This window comes from Leptomonas pyrrhocoris (genome assembly GCF_001293395.1).
Source record: "Leptomonas pyrrhocoris isolate H10 chromosome Unknown, whole genome shotgun sequence".
NCBI lineage: Eukaryota > Euglenozoa > Kinetoplastea > Trypanosomatida > Trypanosomatidae > Leptomonas > Leptomonas pyrrhocoris.
The window spans coordinates 216,971-237,566 of record NW_015438362.1 but is presented as its reverse complement, the minus strand read 5'-3'; the positions used below and the strand labels follow the sequence as shown (position 1 = coordinate 237,566).

The following is a 20,596-nucleotide window of genomic DNA, read 5'->3' as shown; positions in this document are numbered from 1 at the left end:
CCAAAAAAAAAGGCTTTCGATTGCAAAGCAATCCGGCGCAACTGTGTCGGATGCTGCAAAATATGTTTTTTACTTAGCAAATGCTGACGTTCTTTTGGTTCTGAAATTTGGTGTTTAATGCATCGTGTGATCGTTTTATCCCCACCCCTCTGTCTGCGTGGCGCGCCCGCGCACTTCCCATCGCTGCACTCTTCAATTCCGCTGAAAGATTCACCTTCTCCCTTCTTTGTTTGCTATTCTTATGGATCTGGCCCATCTACGGATCTCAGAGTTCATTCTTCTTCTACTCGTGGATTGCTTCGAGAACACGACCAGTTCGAAACAAGAGCGAGTGCGCATGAAAACCCTCTTCTCTTGACAGATTCTCTTTCTGGTTTTTCATTAGTTGCCTAATTCTGTGTTGGGCCTGTTTCTTTCTTTTCTTTGATGTATATTTGCTATTAAATAACGGCGCTGCTCATACAAGACACATACGTGATCAGGCATTAGCAGCATTCCTTGTAAAACACCCATACCTGCATAAACATTTATTTTTTTCTTTTTTTCCCCTTGCCCTCATTCCGAGACCGCCCATCTCCTAAACGCTCCCGCGCGGCGGAATCTGTAGCTACAGTCTGAAACATGTCCCGTGTCAGCACGGCAAGCGCCGCTGTCTCAAAGTCTGTGTTCAACGCAATGCAGCTCCCCAACATCCCGCGCCTCACCACGGATGAGAAGAGTCGCTCCAAGTATATTAGCGAGTACGAAAAGTTCGAGCCAGAGCTGCGACGACACCACATCGGAACGCCCGAAACGACAAACACCCTCGGTCTGAAAGACGTACCCGCCGACTTCGACCGCACGGTGCCGTCGATTTCAGAGCCGACGAAGGCGGAGATTGAGTTCGCGCGACAGCATTCCACCCGCGCTCGCAGCGCCAAGAAATCAGTAGATGGGGGAGCCAAGCTCACAGCATTCGCCGCTGCTGCTGCCTCTCGACCCGCCACCAGCAACAACGCCATGTCAGCCCTGGCAGCGAAAAGAGGCACCATGGAGGGCCGTCTCTCCAGCGCACGAGAGTCTTTATTCGAGGGACGACTTCCCAGTGCATCCAAGCAGCGGCCGTCGTTTATCACGGCGGTGCAGCTCACCGAAGCGGCAGAGACGGCGACGGCAACGGAGGCGGCGGCCTCAGCGGACGCGGCAGCGGTGGACGCAGGACAGCCGTTGACCCCTCCTGAGCCTCGATTCCCCACGCCCCCTTCTCAGCGTTCCTTGCTCGAGACGCGTGCGCCGGATGGAAAGGCACAGATGACGAGTCTGTCACGCATGCGCAGCGCGCCACCTCTCACCAAGACCACCACGGCCACCGCTAATGCCGCTGCCCCCGCGCAACGGAGCATGACTCCTCCGCGCAGCAACTTTGTCCGGTGGACGCGCACCGATCCCTCCGTACCACCACTGCCGTCCGCGGCAGTCAAAGACGCCGCCTCCGCGGCCGAAACCGCGCGTGTACTCTGCGTGCTGTTGGAGCCGCCAACGCAGTACGTGACGTCGCTGGACCTCGACCTCTCCTGCTTCGATCTTGAGTGGCTGCGTTTGGGTGCTGTGCCTCCACGTCACCGGACTACCATCTCCAACTACAATGACGCGCCCGGGGCGGACACCCACCCGGCGAAGATCAACTCACCCCGCTCCGTCATCACACTTCTCGAGCACGGCGTCTCGCTCAAGGATTGGGCCGGCGGCAGCACTGACAGCAGCACGGCGGGAAGTGCCGGCGCGCGGTCGCCGCCGCCGTCTGCAGGACAGAGTCCGCGTCTGCAGGCGGAGCTGCAGCAGCACCGTGTCGCTCGCGTCCTCGCTCGGCAGAAGGCGGTGCGCGAGGAGCTGGAGAGCAGCTACCAATCCCTCTGCGCACTCGCGCCTTTGCAGGAGCTTTTAACGTGCTACCGACAGGTGCGTAGTGCCAACGCACACACCGATGCCGACCTCGGCGACGAAGAGAAGGCCTCGCTGTCCACGGTGGTGCTGCAGCGGCAGGAGCGGCAGCGCCGCGTCTTTGAGACGAACAAGATGCGCATGCTGCGGCAGGTGCAGCAGGCCAAGGAGATGCACGAGCACCAGACGATAGCTGAGCGTCGCCAGCAGCAGGCGGAGGCGGATGCGGCGGAGGTGCGCCGCCAGAAGGCGGCCGAGGAGGTCGCGGCCCGCAGACTCCAGCAGGAGCGCCTCGAGGCCCGCCGTGCGGAGCGGGAGCAACGGGAGGAGGCGGTGCGGCTGGAACTGCAGTCTCGCATGACGAAGGTCGAGGCCCGCAACGCCGAGCGCGTGGCGGCGCGGGAGCGACAGCAGAAGGCGTTCCATCAGGAGAGGGAGGCACAGGCAGCGGAGCGGGCCCGGCGTATGGAGCGCAACACGACCGCGCTGGAGGAGCAGGCAGCGCTGCTGGAGCAGAAGCGGCTCGAGAAGGAAAAGAAGTTGGAGGAGCTGCGTCTGATGCGAGAAACGCGCCTGGCGGAGGAGCACCGACTACAAGTGGAGAAGCAGCTGCGGGCGGCGCAGCAACGAGACGAGGCCCGGCAGCGCGCCGCGGAGGCCGAGGAGGCGGTGAGGGTGGCTGCGCTGGAGCGGCAGGCGCAGGCGCAGGCGCGTCTGCAGGACTTCTACGCCCGCCGCCGAGACGAGGCGGCACAGCGGGCGATGGCGGAGTCAGAGCACCAAAAACGCATCGAGGAGGCTCGCGCAGAGTCCGCCGCGAAGGAGGAGAAGTTCAAGGCATCGATCCAAGAAAAGCTCCAGCGTCATGAGGAGCGCTACCAAGACACACGAGCGCGGCAGCTGGCCGACATCGCGTGGCGGCGCGAGGCGGAGCAGGAGGAGCAGGAAGAAAAGGCCAACACCGTGTTGCAGCTACACCGCGTGGCGGAGTTCAATAAGCTGCGCACGGTGGTAGATCTGCTGGAGAAGCGAAAAGCGGCAAACGCCGTCACGCGGCAAAGAACGCTGATTTGCGAACAAGCCATGCGGGATCGCGAGAAGCTGCGCGAGGAACGTGAATCACTGAAGCAACAGTTAGCATGCAATCCGCTGTAGCTTCCGCGAAGCAGGTTCTTTCTTTTGCTCTTCTTTTTTTCCTTCTTTTAGATCAATCTATTTTCAGGGAAAATAATGAGTGGCAGCAAACGCGGCCACCGCCGCAGGCGACATCCTCTTTGGCTCTACAATGTATTATTCTTGTGTTTATTATTACTACTATCATCTTCGTACTTTCGAATCTCTGATGTATGCATAATCGTATCTTACTACCTCATTGAACACTAAAAAGAAGCCGCTTTTGGAATATAGTAGTACAGCAAGCCGCGTTCAACCGCAGCCGATATCCGTCGCTTCATCGAATAACAATCGAAATTGGCTTCATTATTAATCCACGCGTTTCTTTTTTTCTTTCCTTCTCGAGATCACTGTTGACAAAGTTACTGCTGTTATTATTATTGTTATTGCCGCGGAGGAGAAAAAAGGGAAACGTCTCTGTCGGAGTGTGACACGAAGCAGCTCTATCTACTATTGTTCTCCTTATCGAAATCTCGTCTCTTACTCTCTCTCTTGTAATATAATACTACCGTCCTTTTTTTTTCTACACTTCAACAGCGAAACACTCCCACGCATTAGTCTCACGCGGGCTAACGTTTGCGAAGAGCGGCTATAGTGTATTTGCTGAAATTCAAAGGAGAACGCGAAGTGTAGCATTAACGTGCACATGCGTGTTCGTGTCTGTGTGCGCGCTTTTGAGTTATCATCATGAACGGCAATCACACCGACAGAGATGGCGTCGCGAGGAGGGACGCGACACTCCCCAGCGAGTTGCCGGCGGAGGTGCGGCGCGTGGCACTGGACGCTCCTCCTGCTGCCCCGGCGTCCGCCTCGTCCGCCTCCGGATTTGCGGGCGTCCAGCTGCGTCCAGATGGACAGCGCTACGGGGATGCGGACTTGGTTCCCGGCGGCAGTCTCGAAGGCAGCGGAGGAATGCTGATGAATGAACGCAACTTTCCTGTCCCTGGAAGAGGGTTGCAGGAGGGCCCTTCTGCAGCGCATAGAGATGGCTTTGGCACTGCAGACGGGTACGCGCGTTTCGATCCAATGTTTCCTGGTCAAGTGCCTGTTGAGGGAAGAGGTGGTAGGGGGGGTTCGTTCGGTGGCGGCCGCGGCGGCCCCGGTTCCGCCCCCCGCATGCCCGGCGAACCGGACGACGACATCTTTTTGCCTCCCGGCGGTCGTCCTGGTGAGCCGTTCGGTGGTCCAGGCGGAGGTCAATTCGGTCCCCGCCAAGGCGGCTTTGGAGGCCGGGGAGGTCAAGGCGGAGGGAGCTCTCCGTGGATGTGACTCCCTTGAGCGCCTGTCCTTTACACTTTTTTTTCGTTCTGCTTTCGTTTTGCCCGGCGAGCGTTGCACCTCGCGCTGAACCTTTGCCAACGAGATTCAACGAAGCTGTTTTTAATTTCCTTATTTTGCAGTAGCGTACGCCTGTAATTTTAGTGCCTCTTCTCTATTTTGTGTTGTGCTGTATGTAAAACGCACTTGCTTTCTTTTTTTCTCTCTCTCCCTCTCTCTCTCTCGTGTATACAGACGAACAGAACGTGAAACCAATTCAATGACCTTTGAGTTTACCGACGTGCTGCTTTAAAGGTAGCGTGGCAACCAATCTGCCTGCTCTTCAACCTGTCACTCCGCTCGTTTTCACTTTGCAGTGAGGAAGTAACGAAAAGATAGGGGAGCTTGCGCCTCTATCTCTTCTTGTTATTGTTGGCTTGCTGATGGCGAAGACGCTGCATCTTCTGTGACGTCCAATTCCGACTCTTCTTTTTCTCTCTTCGCCTGTTTCTTTGTCGACGACGTTTCCGTCGCCTGCCGGCTCCGATTTAAGGAGGAAGCAAAAGCAACGCAGTGGCAAAGGAAAAGAACAAAGGAAGAGTCCCCCCCCCCCACGGCTCATACGGCGTCTTCACATAGCAAGAGAATCGAGCTGCCATGGTGTCCTACCTTGAGGGCCAAGTGACCAAAGATGGCCGCAAGCGCGCGCCGCGTCATCTCTTCGGCGCCAACTATCGCAAGCCTTTTCCATGGTTACGTGTGGGTCTCGGCGTCGTCGTGATGGCCGGTGCGATAGACATGGCCTACCGCCGCCTGACCTACGTCTCCCCGCAGGAGCAGTTCATACGCAAAATCAAGATTCGCCCCTACGGCGTGATGGGCACGCAGATGACGCTACAGGGCTCTCTGCGGCAGGAAGGCCCCAAGCCAGACGAGACGATGGTGATCACCGACCCGTGCGACCTCATGCAGGTCTTCACCTCCGCCGCGAAGGCCACGGGCACATCGGGTGCCATCTACAAGTGGGTCGGTCTCACGAAGGAGTTTCCGAATGATGTGGTGATGGCGATGGACAAGGTGTGCGACGCGAAGCTGCACCGCTACGGGGCAGAGGGCACCGACGGGGGCGAGAAGAATGTCATTCACGTCTCGGCGCCTGACTTCCGCGAGGGCATCTGGTCTGAGCGCGAGGCCGCGATTGAGCTCTCGCGCGCCTACCGCAACCTTCTCCACGAATTTGTGAGGAGTGAGTGCGACACGCTGCGCATGGTGCCGCTCTCCGATGCCGTCCAGGCCGGACCGCTGTACAACCAGCTTCCGGGCATTACCCATTCTGCGTTGCTCATGGCGTTTGAGCAGCTGCACATTTTTGACAAGGAGTACGTGCTGCGCGACAAGAAGAACATGGAGCTGTGCGTGTTCATGAACAGGGAATGGGACATGTTCAACAACGCCTTCGAGAACCTGCCCGTGGGACCTCGTCGTTAGTGACGAGGGAGGAGAGAAAGGAATACTCTCTCAATTTACAGCGAGAGTTTCACACGGGGTGGGGTGGGGCGCGGATGATATCGTGTGCGGACTCTTTCCTTTTCTTTTTTCCTTTCTGTTTTTCTGTCGATGTTGTGGTCCGGTCGACGGATGGTGTTGGACCTCCTCGTTCTTGGGAGGTCGTTGTGGCTGTATGGGTGGATTTATGCCTAGCCGCGCTTGGCGATAGACCGTTGCGATAGGTCTGTTCACAAAAATTGGGCTTTCCTTCACTGTGTGTTTCCTTGCCCATCAAAGCAAAGTAGAGGAAAGTGGATCTCAACGCTCTCGGACTCGCTTGCAAGTACGTTCGATGGGCATAACAAGCAGTACAAAGAAGAAGAAAAAAAATGCGGCATATCTTCTCGTTGTGATGGTAGCGCAGCACAGCATTTCGCGGGGGCCGCATCTGCCTCCTGTTCCTCCTCACGGCGCTGTCATCTTTGTATTCTTCCTCTGTCTTTCTCATTATGGTTGCTGCTGTGTTCAACGTGGATGTACTTCCCAACGGTCGCCTTTTCTTTCTGTATGGCACAACTTCATACGTACCAAACAATAACCAAGAGGGAACGTGGCTCAAAGGATACAAACCCAAGACCGCATCAGTAGGGGAACGGCCATTGTGCACGTGTAGAACGTGTGAAACGTTGACTGGTACGGTATTTTTTTTTTTCGCATATTGGGAAGCTGGGAAAGTGTGTGAAAGAATGCTGCGACGTCGGGTGTGCCTTCCGGCGTACCTCGTCAGCGTCGTGGGCACGTCTGCGTCCTCGTCCTGGGCGACGCCCGTCTTCGACGGACAGCAACGACGCGCCATCAAGGCGCTCGATGTCCGCGAGTACCGCCCGCTGGGCACCCCCATCGAGTTCCGCTTTTACCAACGCTACGCAAATCACCCAAACCGTCAGTCTGGAGTCCAGTTCTTGACGCACTACAACACCCACCAGCGCTTTCGCGTGAACAAGGACTTTATTGATTATATGCACTGGGGCAAGGAGCAGGGTCAGGCTCGTCTGCCGCACCGCCACCAGCGCGTAGCCTTCGACTTTGACGATGCGCTGCAGCCCACACGAGCGGAGAGCGACACGAGCGAGTGGTTTGCTGGTCAAGATCCGACGACGGGGCCTGACATGGATATCTCGCACGACTTCGATCCCTACAGGAAGGTCTTCTCGGACCCGGAGCACTGGAACAAGATGTTCTCGAAGCGTCGCCCAGGTGAAGGCAACATCAAACTGAATGTGGTGCCATCCAACAGCCTGCTGGGGCCCATGGTGACGCAGACGGACACGCAAGAGACGGCGTACTTCAAGATGGAAACACGGGGCCCGACGCACGGCCGCGTGCCAGGCATCAATGCTCCTTTTAAAGGTGAGCGCGACCGCAAGATGATGCTGGCCATGTCCTACCCGCTGAACCACCGCCACACCCTTACCGGCAACGACGGCCGTTTCTCCAAGACGATCTTCCTGAATGACTCTAGGCGTCATCAGGTGCTCTCCGCCGTCTTCGCCAGGGACCTGAACAAGGAGATGGACAAGGCCACCAACGCGCTCTACTCGAAGCTGACGGTGCTGACGTCCGCCCAGTCGGGTCGGACAGACTACTTCTGCGGCGGGGCCGACATGGAAGCGTTGGGCTTGGATTTGACCATGGCTAACTTACTGCGCAGTCAAGCGGCAGAGCTGGTCAAGACCGGCGCACCGGGCAAGAAAACGGAGGTGAAGGTGCAGGAGCTGTTGCGCGATGCGGGGCGCTACGAGGAGCGCGCGGATAGCGTGCTGCGCGAGAACGCCGCCGTGATCTGGCGCGTCTACACAAGTCCGCGGCCGCTCATGACGCTGGTGAACGGCAAATGCCGCGGCACCGGATGCGGGCTGGCGCTCGCCGCGAAGTACGCCGGGCTGATGGATGCGAGTGAGTTTGTGGTGGACGGCCCCAACTGCGGTCTCACTCCTTTCAGCGGCGTGACGCGGCTGCTGGCACGGCCGGAGACCTCCTTGAAGTACCCGGGCCTTGCGGAGTTCGTCATGCTGACCGGTACCTCCTTGTTTGCTGGAGATGCGCTGCGACTGGGCTGGTCGGACCTGTTCACGACGCTACCCGACATGACCTACCACATCAAGGACTGGTTTGACAGCACGGAGCACATGCACAACGACGCCGTGGCCTGGCAGCTGGGCCACCTGCTGGAGAAGTGCTTCCAGATGAAGGGCGACGCCCACTCGACGGCGATGGAGCGCTGCGCCATGACGCCAATTCGAGCCCGCTGGGTTGAGGATGCCTTTGCGGATCAGCCATCCGTTGAGGACATATTGGCAACGCTGAGTGCGATGGAGAAACTGCCCTACTCGGACCGCCACAACACCTGTGATCCGTCCTACGCTACACCGTACACTCTGTCCAGCGTGGCGGAGGGCGTGCACAAGCTGGAGGCGTCGCGCCTGCGCTACACCCTCTCGCCGTGGGACGTGACACCGCCGGAGGAGGAGGTCGCCGTCCGCCAAGCCGCGGAGGTCTTCACCTCCTACGTACTGGAGCGCCGCGGTGATTTGAATCTGGTGGTGCACCGGGACCAGCACAAGGTCCAGACGTGGCGAGAGCAGCGCGAGCGCGAGTACGCGGCCTACACGAATTTGCGCAACGCCCCGCACCGTCGCCACGTCTACGTGAAGCTGGAAGGCTGCGAAGGCACGCTGATTGACTTTGACTTCACCATCGATCCCGTTGGCGATGCTGCGGCAGCTGCTGCAGTGCGGACGCAACCAACAACGGGCACGGGTGTCGCGGAGAAGAGCACCGCCTCGCTAGATCGCCTCAAGCACGCGGTGCGGGCGGCGTTGAAGATGCCGGTGGATCGCGACATCGACCTGTGCTGGTACCTGCCCACCCTTGATACCTGCCCGGTGCACAACGACGAGGAACTGGTGGAGTTGCTGCACAGCGACCCGGGACTCGAGGACCCCAACGAAAAGCTGCGCTACCCGCCCATCTACTTCCTCGTGAAGCGTAACACGCTCTACCTGTCGGAGTGGGCGTTCGCGGTGAAGCACCAGCTGCTCCTGCAATCTCCCTACGCCCTTAAGGCTACGCTGAAGCTGCTGGAGGAGGTGCGCGGTGACGGTTCCGCGGAAGCGGTGCGCTCCCTCGCCGACACGCTCGCCTTGGAGTACCGCTACGTCACTCGTCTGCTGAAGCGCGACGACTTCTGCGGCGTGGGTCAGCACGTCGACAAGTCCGCGGAGGAGTGGGCGACCATCAAGGAGGAGCGAGCACGCAACGTGCACAAGGCCTACCTGCCTGTACAGCCGCTGCCCGACTACGAGGCAGTGTTTGAGCGCAACGTGGAGCTGGACGGGCACAAGTTTCAGCTGCGCCCGCGCTGGTCGCCGCGGACGGTGCAGGAGGTGACGGCGGATTCCCTCGACCCCCTCGCCGCACCGCTTGACTTTGACAAGGATGGTGCGGTGGAGCTGGATGTGGTGCTGCAGGCGAACAAGAGCAGCCGCATGGCTGGCATGGTCGACGACGCCGGCGGCTACGAGGTGGTGGCGGGTCTGGGTGAGGTGAGCAGCGACGGCACGCTCAAAGTTGCGCCGCTGAGGAGCGACGCGCACGTGCCGACGAACGTGAACTTCTACGAGATGGCGCGGCACCCCTGGGAGGACACGGCCTCCTCGTGGCGCCGTGACGGCTTCACCGAAGGTTCGAAGGAGTACTTTGAGCAGCAGTACAAAAAGGCGGAGAAGGCCGTCTACGATGAGTCGGGCAGGGGGCAGCAGAACTACTGGCCGTCGAAGGACGCAACGGACAGCGTGGCCGGCGAGGAAGGGAATGAACTGCTCGAGGAGCGCTTCTTTAGCAAGCTGCGCGACGCGGAACGGGGGGTGGAGATGTGGGCGCGTCAGCTGCGCAATAAGGCGGTGGAGGGGAAACTGGAGAACAAGACAGAGATCGCGACGCAGCAGGAGAAGATTTACGACGACGAGTACTATCGCTGGTTTATTCAACCCGGTCACAACCCGAACCCGTCTGGTTTGCTGCGCGGGCGTAAAGGTGCCAGTAGCAATGGCGCAGTGGATAGAGAGCTGGAGGTGTTTCTCAATCAGCTGCTGAGCGGCGCCCGCTCCACCGTTGACGCTGCCGAGAACGCCGAGTTTGTTGCACCAGCGGCTGAAGCGGAGGACACGCCCGAGGACGGCACCGAGGAGTCGTGATTCGCAGGACGTTTCGCGAGTGTGTTCTTGCCAGCAAGTAGCGTCTTCTTTAGGTGCCGCGTGCTGCTGTTGTTGGTTTTCTAGACTTTTGGAAGGTGTAGCTGCTCGCCGTTCTTCACATTTCTCTTTTCTGTTTTCGATGTTGATCTTTTCTCTCTTCGCTCGCGCTGTTCATTGCACGTTTCTCGTGTCTCACTATAATTCTCCCTCAGCGATGCAGCTCTGCATAGGCGGATGGCGACGCGGGTGTTTGTTCGTGAAAGCGTTGATTCTTGTCGGAAGCACTTTTCATGTTTGTGCGGATGTGGCGCCGTCTGTTGCGTCGTTTACGTGCGACATCACATTTCTTCTTGCTGTTATGGACGTTGAAGGGGAGCCTGTTCTCTTCTCCCTCGAGACGCCTCGACAAGACGAACTTAATGGAGCAGCCCCATGAGCACATGTGGGGCTTACTTTGCGTAGTCTTTTCTCCGAAATCTCGCGCTTTTAATCGTAGCTAGGTCAAATGCCGGGAAGGAGGTGTGTGCGGTAAAGACAACACGCGTTGCTTTTCTTCGTAGCCGCCTTTAACCTCTCTCTCTCTCTCGAAAGATATATATGTGTGTGTGTACGTGTGTGTTCGCTGCTTCGCAGACTCGCAGGCAAGACAATTTGGCCGTACACGTTGTGTTGGCCAGAAGCGTAAGTGCCTCCCCTCGACCGGACATCCTACCTCTCACGTAACCTCCTTGTTGCCTCCTCTCACTCCTCTTTGTACCACGCACACTTCCAAACACACCTGGCGTGCTTCCTCCTCCTCAACTCGATTTATCACCCATCGCACCAAAAACACAACAAAACAGCGTGTTCTCTTGTACCTCCACGTACACACACATACACATCACCTCCCCTACTTCGTTTCGGAGCATTTCAAGATGGTCGCTGTCCGCGCTAAGGTTGGCTCCCGCAGCTACGTCCGCCAGAAGCAGCTGGCCAAGGGCAAGAAGGTCTTCAAGATCGACTGCACCATCCCTGCTGCCGATGGCATCTTCAGCGAGGATGTGCTGAGCGGCTTCGAGCAGTTCTTCCAGGACAACATGAAGCTGAACGGCCGCAAGGGCAAGCTGTCCGAGAAGGTCCGCCTGTCCATGAACGACAACGTGCTCACCATCACCACCACGATGGCGTACCGCAAGAAGTACCTCAAGTACCTGACGAAGAAGTTCCTGAAGAAGAAGGACCTGCGCGATTGGATCCGCATCCTCGCCACCGGCAAGGAGACGTACAAGCTCAAGTACTTCAACATCCAGGACCAGGAGGAATAAGGAAGCTGTGCATTCGAGTCCGCCCTCCGCTTTCTAGGTCCCCATCTACTTTCACTTTGTGTCATTTGTGTTGCCTTAGGCAACGGCAGGCCGAAAGGAGGCGGAGGGGGCGGGCACGATGATTCCTCTCACTCTTCGCTGTGGTTGTATTAGTGTGTGACGGGTAACACGCTATTCTCTTTTACTGATTTGTGCTTTTGCTGGATGGTGGGATGCGGTGGCCGTTTGAAAGCGCCACTCCAGCCCTCATCTTTGTAACCAAAAAAAAAAAACACGTACATTCTATCAGAGCGCGTTGGACAACGACTTGCAGCAACTCCGTAGCACTCTCGTTTCTGCCTTGAGGCTTTCGTATGTGCTCTTCTCCCCGCCTCGTTTTGTTAAGCAACGAGGGGAAAATTAACTGGGCACTTCTTGTTTCATCCGCTAACAGAGGAAACAAAGGACGTTGCCCAGCTGGAGAAGTTGGATTCCCTTATGTTGCCTACCTTGTCTTTGTTTAGATCCATATTAATGCGGGAGCAATTGCCTACGCAGTGTGTTGGCTTCCCGAGTATGCCTCGTTCACATTCCTTTCTCTTAGGATACGACATCGCCTTCTCTTCTTTCTCGCACCTGCTCTCATCTCTCAATCGCTGCTCCGTCCAACCATCTCTGTTGCTCCGTTCGGAAATGCTCGTATAATGCCATGAGAAGAAAGCCTCATAAAGGCTGTGCGTAGGATACCTTCTTGAACAGGGTTGAACTTTGAAGGGCGCCGCACCATGCTTCGCTCCACGAACGTCTCCCGTTACTGGCGCGCCACGACGGAGCTCGACCGCCTGCGCGGACTCCTGCGGGGACGGGCGCGGCTGGAAAAGAAAGTGGGATTGAAGCGCATCACCTTCCTCATGCGCACGCAAACGCGATACCGCGTGGAGCAGAAGTCGCACTGGGAGCGCGCCATCGTGCGCAAAAACGTGGACAGCGCCGCCCACGAACATGGCAGCGGCTGGAAGCACCTTCGGAACGACCTGGCGCGCCAAAACCTGATGTTGTTGCCCAAGACGCAGCAGCAGCTTGCCCTTTACGAGCCGCTGGCTTTTAGGGCTGTCATGGAGCTCTGTGCCTCGCGTGTGCCGCCGCCGCCGCCGCCCGTCACAGCGCAGGTGCCGGCAGAAGCGTACGCGAAGCGCGCAGAGGATGGAAAGACGGCGCACCCCGCCGCGACGAGGGAGTTGAAGGAGGGCGTAGAGCGCATGCTACGTGCAAGTCACTCGGAGAAGTTGCAGCGTGAAGGGCCGAAGACAATGCAGGCGTGGATGGATGCATGGAAGGAGTACGATGTTGGAGCGGGTGCTCGCAACGAACATAAGTGAAAGGAGGGTGAGGTGGTGATAGTGCATGCGGGTCTTCAAGCTGCGTTGTGCTGATGCTTATTTCGTTGTTGCACAGGTACAAGTGAATGCTGGTGTTTCACATACATGTTCGAAGAAAAAGAAGAAGTTAGTAGTCGCTCAACTGACGCTACTTTTTGAATGGTACGCTCTACAAGCAAGTGCAAAACCGTGTGATGGGTGATGTGAGCAGCTGAAGTGAAGAGCAAGGTAATATCAAAGACAGACCATCTCCGTGAAGTGGGCAAAGTGGTTCAAAGCAGCCCATGAATTTCTTCTAAGCTCTCTCTCTCTCTGTCTCCTCCTCTGGACCTTTTGGACAACTAAACGCTCTTCTTCTTTTTTTTTCGAATGCTGCCGTTGCGGTTTTATCTGCACCCTCGCACACAGAAGCTGATGTATTTGACAAAAGAGGAATGTTGAAAACGGCAGCTCGCAAACGGAAACTAAAGCACACAGCTTGAAACATTACTCGTGTTTTACCATTCTATTTTTATCAATAACTCTCTTTGTGTAGAAAAACATTCAAAAATGTCGCTCTCCTCTTCGTTGAGCGCGGCACCACTCATCAGCCTCGCCGTATACTGCCCGCTGTTGTCCCAGGACAAGGAGGAACGAGCACAAGACAACATCCTCTTCTTCTTTCCACCGCACACCAATCCCAGCAAACAGATGAACCAGGTGGGCTTCTGCATTGCTATGAGCTCCCTGGCTGGGCGCTTCGGGGTCCGCTTCAGCAATCGTCAGACCATTCGTAAGCAACGCAGCAGTGTGTGTCTGTGCAGCCCCGTTGCTGATCTCTGGGCAAGTGCGCACGTGCGCGGCGGCTACAGCGAGGCGGAGACGACGCACCAGCTGCTGCAGCTGAGCTTTGCCCTATTCGAGCTGCTTTACGGACGCACGCTGCTTCGCTTACTGACTGAACTACCATGCGCCACAGAAGCCGTTGAAGGGCCTTTTGATGAAGCATCGGGTTCGACTACCTCTCACGTAGGCGACGTCAACGAGGGGCGTGCACGTCTGCAGTCCTTCTTCACCAAGTGCGCCTACTTCATTTCTGATGTGCTCGCTGCACAGCAGCGGACGCTGACGGGCACGACGGCGATGTCGTGCCCTCCTTCCCCCTCTATGACGTCCACGCAGTGGGCTCAGTTCCTCTGTGGGGAGGCCATCTTGGGCTTCCCATTGCACCACGTGAACGCACGCCAGCTTCCTCGACGGCAGCTAGGCGGTGTGGAGGACGCCGTACACCGTGTGCTGCGGCCGCGGGCGTGGGCGTGCGCGCGGGTAGACGCCCTTCGTCCCGAACCCGACGAGCTGCCGCGTTGCTGTGTGTTCTGTCTACCCTCCTTGTACGTCCTTATGGCCGACAGCCGTCTCTCCTGCAGGGTGTTGCAGGCAGTCAAGTTCTATCTGGTTTTGTACGCCCCCATCGCCAACTCCTCTTTTCGGTGTCATTTGCCCGGTGCAGGACCGTGCGACGTGGCGGTGTGGAGGGAGGAAAACTTATTGGTGGTCATACTAGAAGCGCAGCGGTGCCAAGCAGCGGGTCTGTCTTCGCCCGCCGAGCCGACACTCATGAACAGCACAGATGCTCCTGGTGCAGCTGCGACGCCTCCTCCTCCGTCCGCCTCCTCGTTCTCCGCATCCCTTCTGCAATGCGCTAGCGCCATTGGCATCGAGGTGCGCCATCTGCTGGTGCGCACAACTGCTGGCTTAGCAACCCCGACCGAGAGAGACGAGTACTGGCTTTCCACCTGCGACATCACGCGACACGAAGCACAGTACACAACCGCAGCGGCGTCGCTGTCGCCAACTTCTGACGCGTCCCCCAACGTTTTGGTCCTTCGACTTCGACTTGTCGGTGGTGTTGTGGAGGGCACTTCGCTGGTGAAGGTGTGGCCTGGGCTCATCGATCACATCCGCACGATTATCCACTCCACCAAACTGACCATGGCCGCCTCGTCGTCGGGCGATGGGGTGTGGGGGTGCTGGACGCGTTGGTGCTCCATTTGGATCTATTTGCGCTTTGCGGGTTCCACGGTAGCGGTGCTGGCGTGGCGGTCGCCGGTGAGCATCCGGCTGCTCTCTCATGACGCAAAGCGCGCTCTTTTGCTGCCGCTGTAGTGCACGGGGGGGGGGGGTCTCCCCGACTTTCGTATACGAAATACATTGGCGGCTCGTCTCCGTTTTTGTGTTGCTGTGGCGGTCTCACTCTGTACTCGCACACACATCAAGCGAAAAACTTATATATCCTCCTCTCAAGCAACCCCAAGAAAGCTCAGCTGCTCCTGCAACCTGCACTAAGCAGAAGACGTGAAACGAAGTGCGCGTTTTTTATTTTCTTATTTGGCGGGCTCTGAATTGTCTCGCCGTGTCAGTCTGTTTTGTTTGTGTTAGGCAGAGAGTGTCGTTGCTGCAACCTGCTCTTCTTCTTTCCTCTACGTCGTTGCGTCTCCCTCTCTGCGCACCACGGCCCCGGAGCGAAGTACGTCTCTATACACACTCAACGCATTCTTCTGGTCTTTTCTTTTTCTACCTGCGCACCGGTACGTCGACATCATATTTATATATTTTAGGGCTGCGCGTGGATGCGAGCACGCCTACGTTTGCAGTTTTTCTTCTTACGCAAGTTGCCTTCTATATGAAGCAAGCACGCATCCTGTAAGAGTGATCTTTTATCTTTGGATCTTCAACAAGATGCTGTCGAACAACGCACCCAACCCGCCTGAGGGAGGCGCGGTGTCGTACACTCCTTCTCCGGTGCCTCTGACGAGCACAGAGGAGAGCCAACGTGCGGAAGCGCAATGTGCGCCGCGCAACAAGCGGGCAGAAGATGTTGTGGTGGAAGCCGCCAGCAACGATAACAATGACACGCATCATCACAACAACGGTGACGGCGCGTCGCACGCAGAAATGGACACCATCGTGACTGTTTCCCCCGACACCGCGGACCCCTTCGATGTGCGCAATCGCAGCCGACAGCGCCGCCGCACAATGGGAGAGGTCTACCCGATCATGAAGAACACGATCTACTCCGATGACGAGTGCGAGGAGGAAATCGCGCTGACTGCCTGGGACTGCGGTGCGCTCTTTATTCGCTACATCAACGGCATCTTCCAGTACTTTGTGCGCAACCCAAAAGTGATGGGACTCCTCTTCACCACCGCAATTATTCTTCTCTTCTTCAAGTACTCGCAGCAGCAAGTCGTCAAGGTGGTCAACGCGGCGGTGAAGGCGCACCCCGGTCTGGAGCCGACCGACACACTCCGCAGCGCCGTCGTCTCCTTCACGGAGGAGCTGCGTGCGCTGGAGCGGGTGGCGCAGACGGTGGGGTGGTCATACAACCGGGACGGCGTGCTCGGCTACGACATCCACACCGCCGTGAACACCACTTTTTTCGCCCTCGTCAACAGCTTTCAGTCCACCTTCACGTCGAACACGCGAACCTACGTCGTGTACGCGTTGCCCAGCGCGACGTCGTCGCCGCTGACGGCGCACTGGGGCCAGATTGGGTGCGCCACGGAGAGCAAAAGGAACCCCATGTGCTACTACGTCACCGCGGGCAGCGTGGCGAGTGAGTGGGTCGTGTCATCCGGCGACTCGGGCACGACCCCCGACGACGGGGGCAACGAAACCGCCGCGGGCGTTTACGTGGAGCAGCGCATGCCGGAGTTGCTGAACGTGGTGTCGACGGCGAAGAAAGGCAGCGCGCTGGCAGCGACCGGGGTGTGGACCCGCCCGTCCATGACGCAGCGCATCTTCTCCGACGTGCGGGTGCGCACCATCAGCTACCTACTCCCGATCGCTTTCAGCACGGCGGGCTACCCCACCGCCCTCGCCGGTGTGGACGTGAGTGTGGAGCAGCTGATGGACACGGTGAACGGCGCCGCCACACCGAACATGGAGCTCGTCGTCGTCGACAACCGCTACAACACCAGCGAAGGTGGACAGTTTGTCTACGACTCCTTTAACGAGACCCTCTTCTGGGCAACGCCGTACGGAGTGCGCAACACGCCGGTTCCGCGCGTCAACGCCTTGGCGGAGCCGGTCTTCCGCAACAATGGTATCACGCTTGCCACCAACGCGTCGTTTTATCAGAACGGCCTCATCTACCAGTCACTGACCATGATGGATCACTGGACCCTCATCGCAAGCTCGCCGCTGGCGCTGTCCGTGGCGGAGGTGGTGGCCTCGCTTGGCTCGATCGTGAAGGAGAGTCAGAGCGTTGCCAAGACAGCGGCAAGCCTCTACCGAAACTGCGAAGCGGCTGCAAACACCAAGTCGGATAGCATGTCTGTGGAGGCTTTTGCGCAGATTGAGCACGCCTTCGGTACGCAACTCCATTCCCTCTACATGTCTTACGCCCTCAATGGTGCAAGCCCGCAAGGTAGCAGTAGCAGTAGCAGCACCAGGAACAGCAGCAGTAGCAGGAGCAGGAGCAGTAGCAGTGCATCAACGAAAGAATCTTCTTCGCTGGGGTCCACCACGTCTTCATCTACCTCCTCCACCACTGCAGAACCGACAACAACAACAACGACGACGCCCACACCTGCGGACTCCTCTGGGATCGTTCAGTCAGACTCGGTGTTGGTAAAACAGGTTATTTCGTCGCACGCGCGTCGTGCCAGCACGTTGGCTGCAAGCGCAGCCGACAGCAACACCACCTCTTCCTCTTCGTCTTCCTCGGCAGCGGCGGCGGTACGCAAGTGGGGTGTGTGCGGCTGCACCTTTTCTTCCTCTTCCTCGAGCGACACTACCTGTTTCTACACCGACTCGAACCAGCTGGAAACGATCTTCAACGGTCCCGTGTTGTCCGAGTCGCCGGCCAACGAAACAAAGACGCAGGACTTCACGACGTCGCGGCGCAGCAGCTTCACGAAACACAACATCGACGGCACCAACGTCACGGCGGGCTTTTGGACGGTGCCGTACGTCAGCAACGACACCGTCACCGGTGAGGTCTTTTTGGCTGTCAGCTACGTCTACCCCAGCACGCACAACAGCAGAGGACTCGTGTCTCGTGCGGTTATCCTCGACACCACCGCGACGTGGATGATGCAGTCGCTGAAGGTGAACCAGCACGCCGGGACCGCGGCGCTCTACTTGATTGACCGCCGTAACGCCGGCATCTTCCTCGCCTCCAGCACCCACTCCTCCGCCGTGAGGGAGGTGTACCCGGCGCTGAGCACGCCCTATAGCGACTTCAACAAGATTTCGGCAGCGGTGTACACTATGGCAGGCAACTCGTGGGAGAGGTCGCTGTCCTTTCATATGGACGGGACGCTCGTGAACTACCAGGTGGTGCTGGGGCAGTGGGGCGTAATCGAGGTGATGCCGGGCGAGACGGCGCTGCAGCGCTACCTGCCGACGCCCGTGGTGGAGGGTGCCACCGATGCGATCCGCCTCCTGCCGCTGAGCCAGACGGTGGAACTGTTTCTCTACGTGAGTGGCATCTTGCTTCTCTACTTTCTAAACCTCCTCATTCTCGGGTGCAGCAAGCTCGGCAAGAAGTAGACTCGTCAAGACGCTCATTCTTTTTTGTTGTTGAGGTATAGTGAATAGAGCACTCCAAACTATCGGTTGTTGTTGTTGCTGTTGTTGTTGTGGTGGTGGTGGTTGCTATTGTTTGATTCGTGATGTTTGGCGCCTGCACCTCTTTCTTTGTTTTTCCCCTCTATTATATTCGAGTTGCCTTCCTGAATAGTTGTGGTGGAGTGATGATGTTGTTGACAGACCCCGCAGGTGTTGTTTCCGTCTTTGTAGTTTTTTTTTGGCTTTGTTGCTGCTGCGCACGCCTTCCATGAGGAATAATGAAGTGCACACACGACGAGAGAAGCAATTCGCGCATTTGTGTTTCTGTTTGAAATTCTTGCACCTCACAACGGTCATCCTTACGAGTGTTGTGGTCTGCTTGTTTGGTTTTCTCTCCTCTTCTCTGATCTTTCCTGCTGGGTCAGGCACCAAGTATGTCACCGCGTAGAGCGCACAAGAAACGCAGACACTGACACGAACCCCATAAAAATAATAACAATAAGTGTCTCGCTACTTCGGCTTGCAGCTTCTACCATGATGAAAACGAATTCTTAGTCTTTACGCAGCCTTTTTTTTAAGGCGGTTTGACCCGTGCGATAATAGTAATACCGCATCTCCTCTGAGCTATCTTTGAGTTTGTGCCTCTCGTATCACTACTGCTATTTCTCCCTTTAACGTCTCTCTCTCGCTCTTTCTCTATGCGTCTTCTCGCTACTAACTCGGCGGAGCGACTCTCTGGAACCGCAACCACCAGTCCAACACGGATCAAAAAAGCAAAAGATTGTGTGAGAGAGACGTCCCGTGGTTGCGCCTGCTTCACAGGTGGGCCGCTCGGGTTTCTGGAATACAACCTCTTCGTTTTGTTTCTCCCATTAAAAAGACGGTAACTCTAGAGCGCGCGGTTTGTGAAAATGGACAGTCTCTACTTCATCGGCAAGGCGCAGTTCCACCAGCTCGCCACCCACATCTCGCTCTACCACGAGGATATGTCCGAAGGCTACAAGCTACTCAGCACGGACGCCCTCGTGGCGGTGGGGTTGAAGCCACACAAGTTCACTTACTGGAACGTTCCCATGATGAGTGGGTACTTAGGCAAGACCGTGCCGCTGGACATCCACGGCGGCTACGTGCTCATTGACGAAGAGAAGGTGATGTCGATGGCAACGAGCTACGGCATGCTGCGCTACGCTCTGCTGACCAGCGCGGTACGGGCCAAGGAGGGCGGCCGCTGGAGGTACGATTTTATGACCATGAACGTCACCCTTGCCATGGGCGCCGCGACGGGCTTCACGCTGCTCTCCTTCGGCCGCAAGAGGTTCGGCTGGATGCGGCGGCACCCCATCGGCTGCGTCGCCGTCAGCTTCATGACGGGCCTTCTCACGACAGTCATTGCCCGCCAGGGCGTCAGAGGACTTGGCATCGGCATCGTGCAGGCGCAGAACAGCCACAAGAAGGCACTAAACCGACTGAAGTGCGTGGACTGCCTCGAGGACGTGAACACGTACACGTTACATCAGATTGACGAACTGCGGGAGCAGAAGCTGCCGCAGCAGCCCGGCATGCCGCCTCCGCCAGAGGAGCACGTCCAACGCTTCAAGAAGAATGTTGAAATGCAATGCAAGTTGTTGGAGACGGACATGGACGAGGTGCGGATTATTCGTAAGTGGACCGCCGGGCATCTCTGCGACATCCACAGGCATCTTCGCGAGGACCCAAACGGGTATGAGGAGCCCCACGGTCTTGTGCTGCTCGCCTCCGATCGCACCAAAGTCACAGAACGCCCGCCGCTTGTGACGGAGTCGCAAACAAGCGAGAAGAAGGTGGAAACGAAGTCATGAAGGAGTGTTGTACGGGTCTGTTTGTGTTTTTATCCGCACCGCTCGCAGTGAAGAGCGTCCTGGTCCCGTCCAATCGTCCTCTTTTTTAACGTTCTTTTTCTTCTGGTGGCTTGCCGATTTTGGGGGAGGGGGATGCAGTTGTTTGCTCACTTGGTTTGTGGTGCTGTTATGATGCTGATCGTTCACATGTTCCATTCTTATCTCCAAAAAAAGAAAGATGCACTCTCTTGTGGCAAGCATGCGTTTAAAGAAGCCAACGGCGCACTTTTTTTCCCCCCGTTGCTGCGCACAGCCGAGGGACAGATGTGACAGGGGAGCAGTCGACACACACGAGCGTGTTGTTTCTTCCTGTCAAACCAGTTCATTGCAAGCCCATGAATCGCTAGGATTGGCGTATGCGTTGCAAACTCAGGTGTGACGACTTCTTTTTTTTAAAGCATGCGTCATTT

The 20,596-nt window shown here is 57.3% G+C and overlaps 9 protein-coding genes across 12 annotated transcripts; all 9 read left to right on the top strand.

Annotated features, from left to right (window-relative positions):
* Nucleotides 1-268: 268 nt before the first annotated feature.
* On the top strand, nucleotides 269-3,075 carry ABB37_03719 (hypothetical protein; the record flags this gene model as incomplete). 2 transcript variants are annotated; one of them, XM_015801139.1, is made up of 1 exon in its annotated part: nucleotides 269-3,075. In XM_015801139.1, exon 1 carries the CDS (start codon nucleotides 622-624, stop codon nucleotides 3,073-3,075), a length of 2,454 nt encoding a protein of 817 aa, XP_015659759.1. In that variant the 5' UTR covers nucleotides 269-621. The 2 variants fall into 2 exon arrangements, with proteins under 2 accessions (XP_015659759.1, XP_015659758.1); XM_015801138.1 differs by having other exon boundaries at nucleotides 315-3,075.
* A 554-nt stretch (nucleotides 3,076-3,629) lies between these two features.
* On the top strand, nucleotides 3,630-4,362 carry ABB37_03718 (hypothetical protein; the record flags this gene model as incomplete). Its single annotated transcript, XM_015801137.1, has 1 exon — nucleotides 3,630-4,362. The coding sequence occupies exon 1, from the start codon at nucleotides 3,781-3,783 to the stop codon at nucleotides 4,360-4,362; it is 582 nt and encodes a 193-aa protein (XP_015659757.1). The 5' UTR covers nucleotides 3,630-3,780.
* Nucleotides 4,363-4,902: 540 nt separating this feature from the next.
* ABB37_03717 (putative mitochondrial hypothetical protein) lies at nucleotides 4,903-5,838 on the top strand (the record flags this gene model as incomplete). The annotated part of the gene is made up of 1 exon (XM_015801136.1): nucleotides 4,903-5,838. Exon 1 carries the CDS (start codon nucleotides 5,008-5,010, stop codon nucleotides 5,836-5,838), a length of 831 nt encoding a protein of 276 aa, XP_015659756.1. The 5' UTR covers nucleotides 4,903-5,007.
* A 746-nt stretch (nucleotides 5,839-6,584) lies between these two features.
* ABB37_03716 (putative mitochondrial hypothetical protein) lies at nucleotides 6,585-10,094 on the top strand (the record flags this gene model as incomplete). The annotated part of the gene is made up of 1 exon (XM_015801135.1): nucleotides 6,585-10,094. One exon carries the CDS (start codon nucleotides 6,585-6,587, stop codon nucleotides 10,092-10,094), a length of 3,510 nt encoding a protein of 1,169 aa, XP_015659755.1.
* An 841-nt stretch (nucleotides 10,095-10,935) lies between these two features.
* Nucleotides 10,936-11,398, top strand: ABB37_03715 (putative 60S ribosomal protein L22; the record flags this gene model as incomplete). Its single annotated transcript, XM_015801134.1, has 1 exon — nucleotides 10,936-11,398. Exon 1 carries the CDS (start codon nucleotides 11,009-11,011, stop codon nucleotides 11,396-11,398), a length of 390 nt encoding a protein of 129 aa, XP_015659754.1. The 5' UTR covers nucleotides 10,936-11,008.
* A 669-nt stretch (nucleotides 11,399-12,067) lies between these two features.
* Nucleotides 12,068-12,756, top strand: ABB37_03714 (putative mitochondrial hypothetical protein; the record flags this gene model as incomplete). Of its 3 annotated transcripts, none has more annotated exons than XM_015801133.1 (1): nucleotides 12,068-12,756. In XM_015801133.1, the coding sequence occupies exon 1, from the start codon at nucleotides 12,163-12,165 to the stop codon at nucleotides 12,754-12,756; it is 594 nt and encodes a 197-aa protein (XP_015659753.1). In that variant the 5' UTR covers nucleotides 12,068-12,162. The 3 variants fall into 3 exon arrangements, with proteins under 3 accessions (XP_015659753.1, XP_015659752.1, XP_015659751.1); XM_015801132.1 differs by having other exon boundaries at nucleotides 12,091-12,756; XM_015801131.1 differs by having other exon boundaries at nucleotides 12,094-12,756.
* Nucleotides 12,757-13,163: 407 nt separating this feature from the next.
* Nucleotides 13,164-14,901, top strand: ABB37_03713 (hypothetical protein; the record flags this gene model as incomplete). Its single annotated transcript, XM_015801130.1, has 1 exon — nucleotides 13,164-14,901. The coding sequence occupies exon 1, from the start codon at nucleotides 13,306-13,308 to the stop codon at nucleotides 14,899-14,901; it is 1,596 nt and encodes a 531-aa protein (XP_015659750.1). The 5' UTR covers nucleotides 13,164-13,305.
* A 573-nt stretch (nucleotides 14,902-15,474) lies between these two features.
* On the top strand, nucleotides 15,475-18,291 carry ABB37_03712 (hypothetical protein; the record flags this gene model as incomplete). Its single annotated transcript, XM_015801129.1, has 1 exon — nucleotides 15,475-18,291. The coding sequence occupies one exon, from the start codon at nucleotides 15,475-15,477 to the stop codon at nucleotides 18,289-18,291; it is 2,817 nt and encodes a 938-aa protein (XP_015659749.1).
* A 771-nt stretch (nucleotides 18,292-19,062) lies between these two features.
* ABB37_03711 (putative mitochondrial hypothetical protein) lies at nucleotides 19,063-20,147 on the top strand (the record flags this gene model as incomplete). The annotated part of the gene is made up of 1 exon (XM_015801128.1): nucleotides 19,063-20,147. Exon 1 carries the CDS (start codon nucleotides 19,221-19,223, stop codon nucleotides 20,145-20,147), a length of 927 nt encoding a protein of 308 aa, XP_015659748.1. The 5' UTR covers nucleotides 19,063-19,220.
* Between the last annotated feature and the right edge of the window lie 449 nt (nucleotides 20,148-20,596).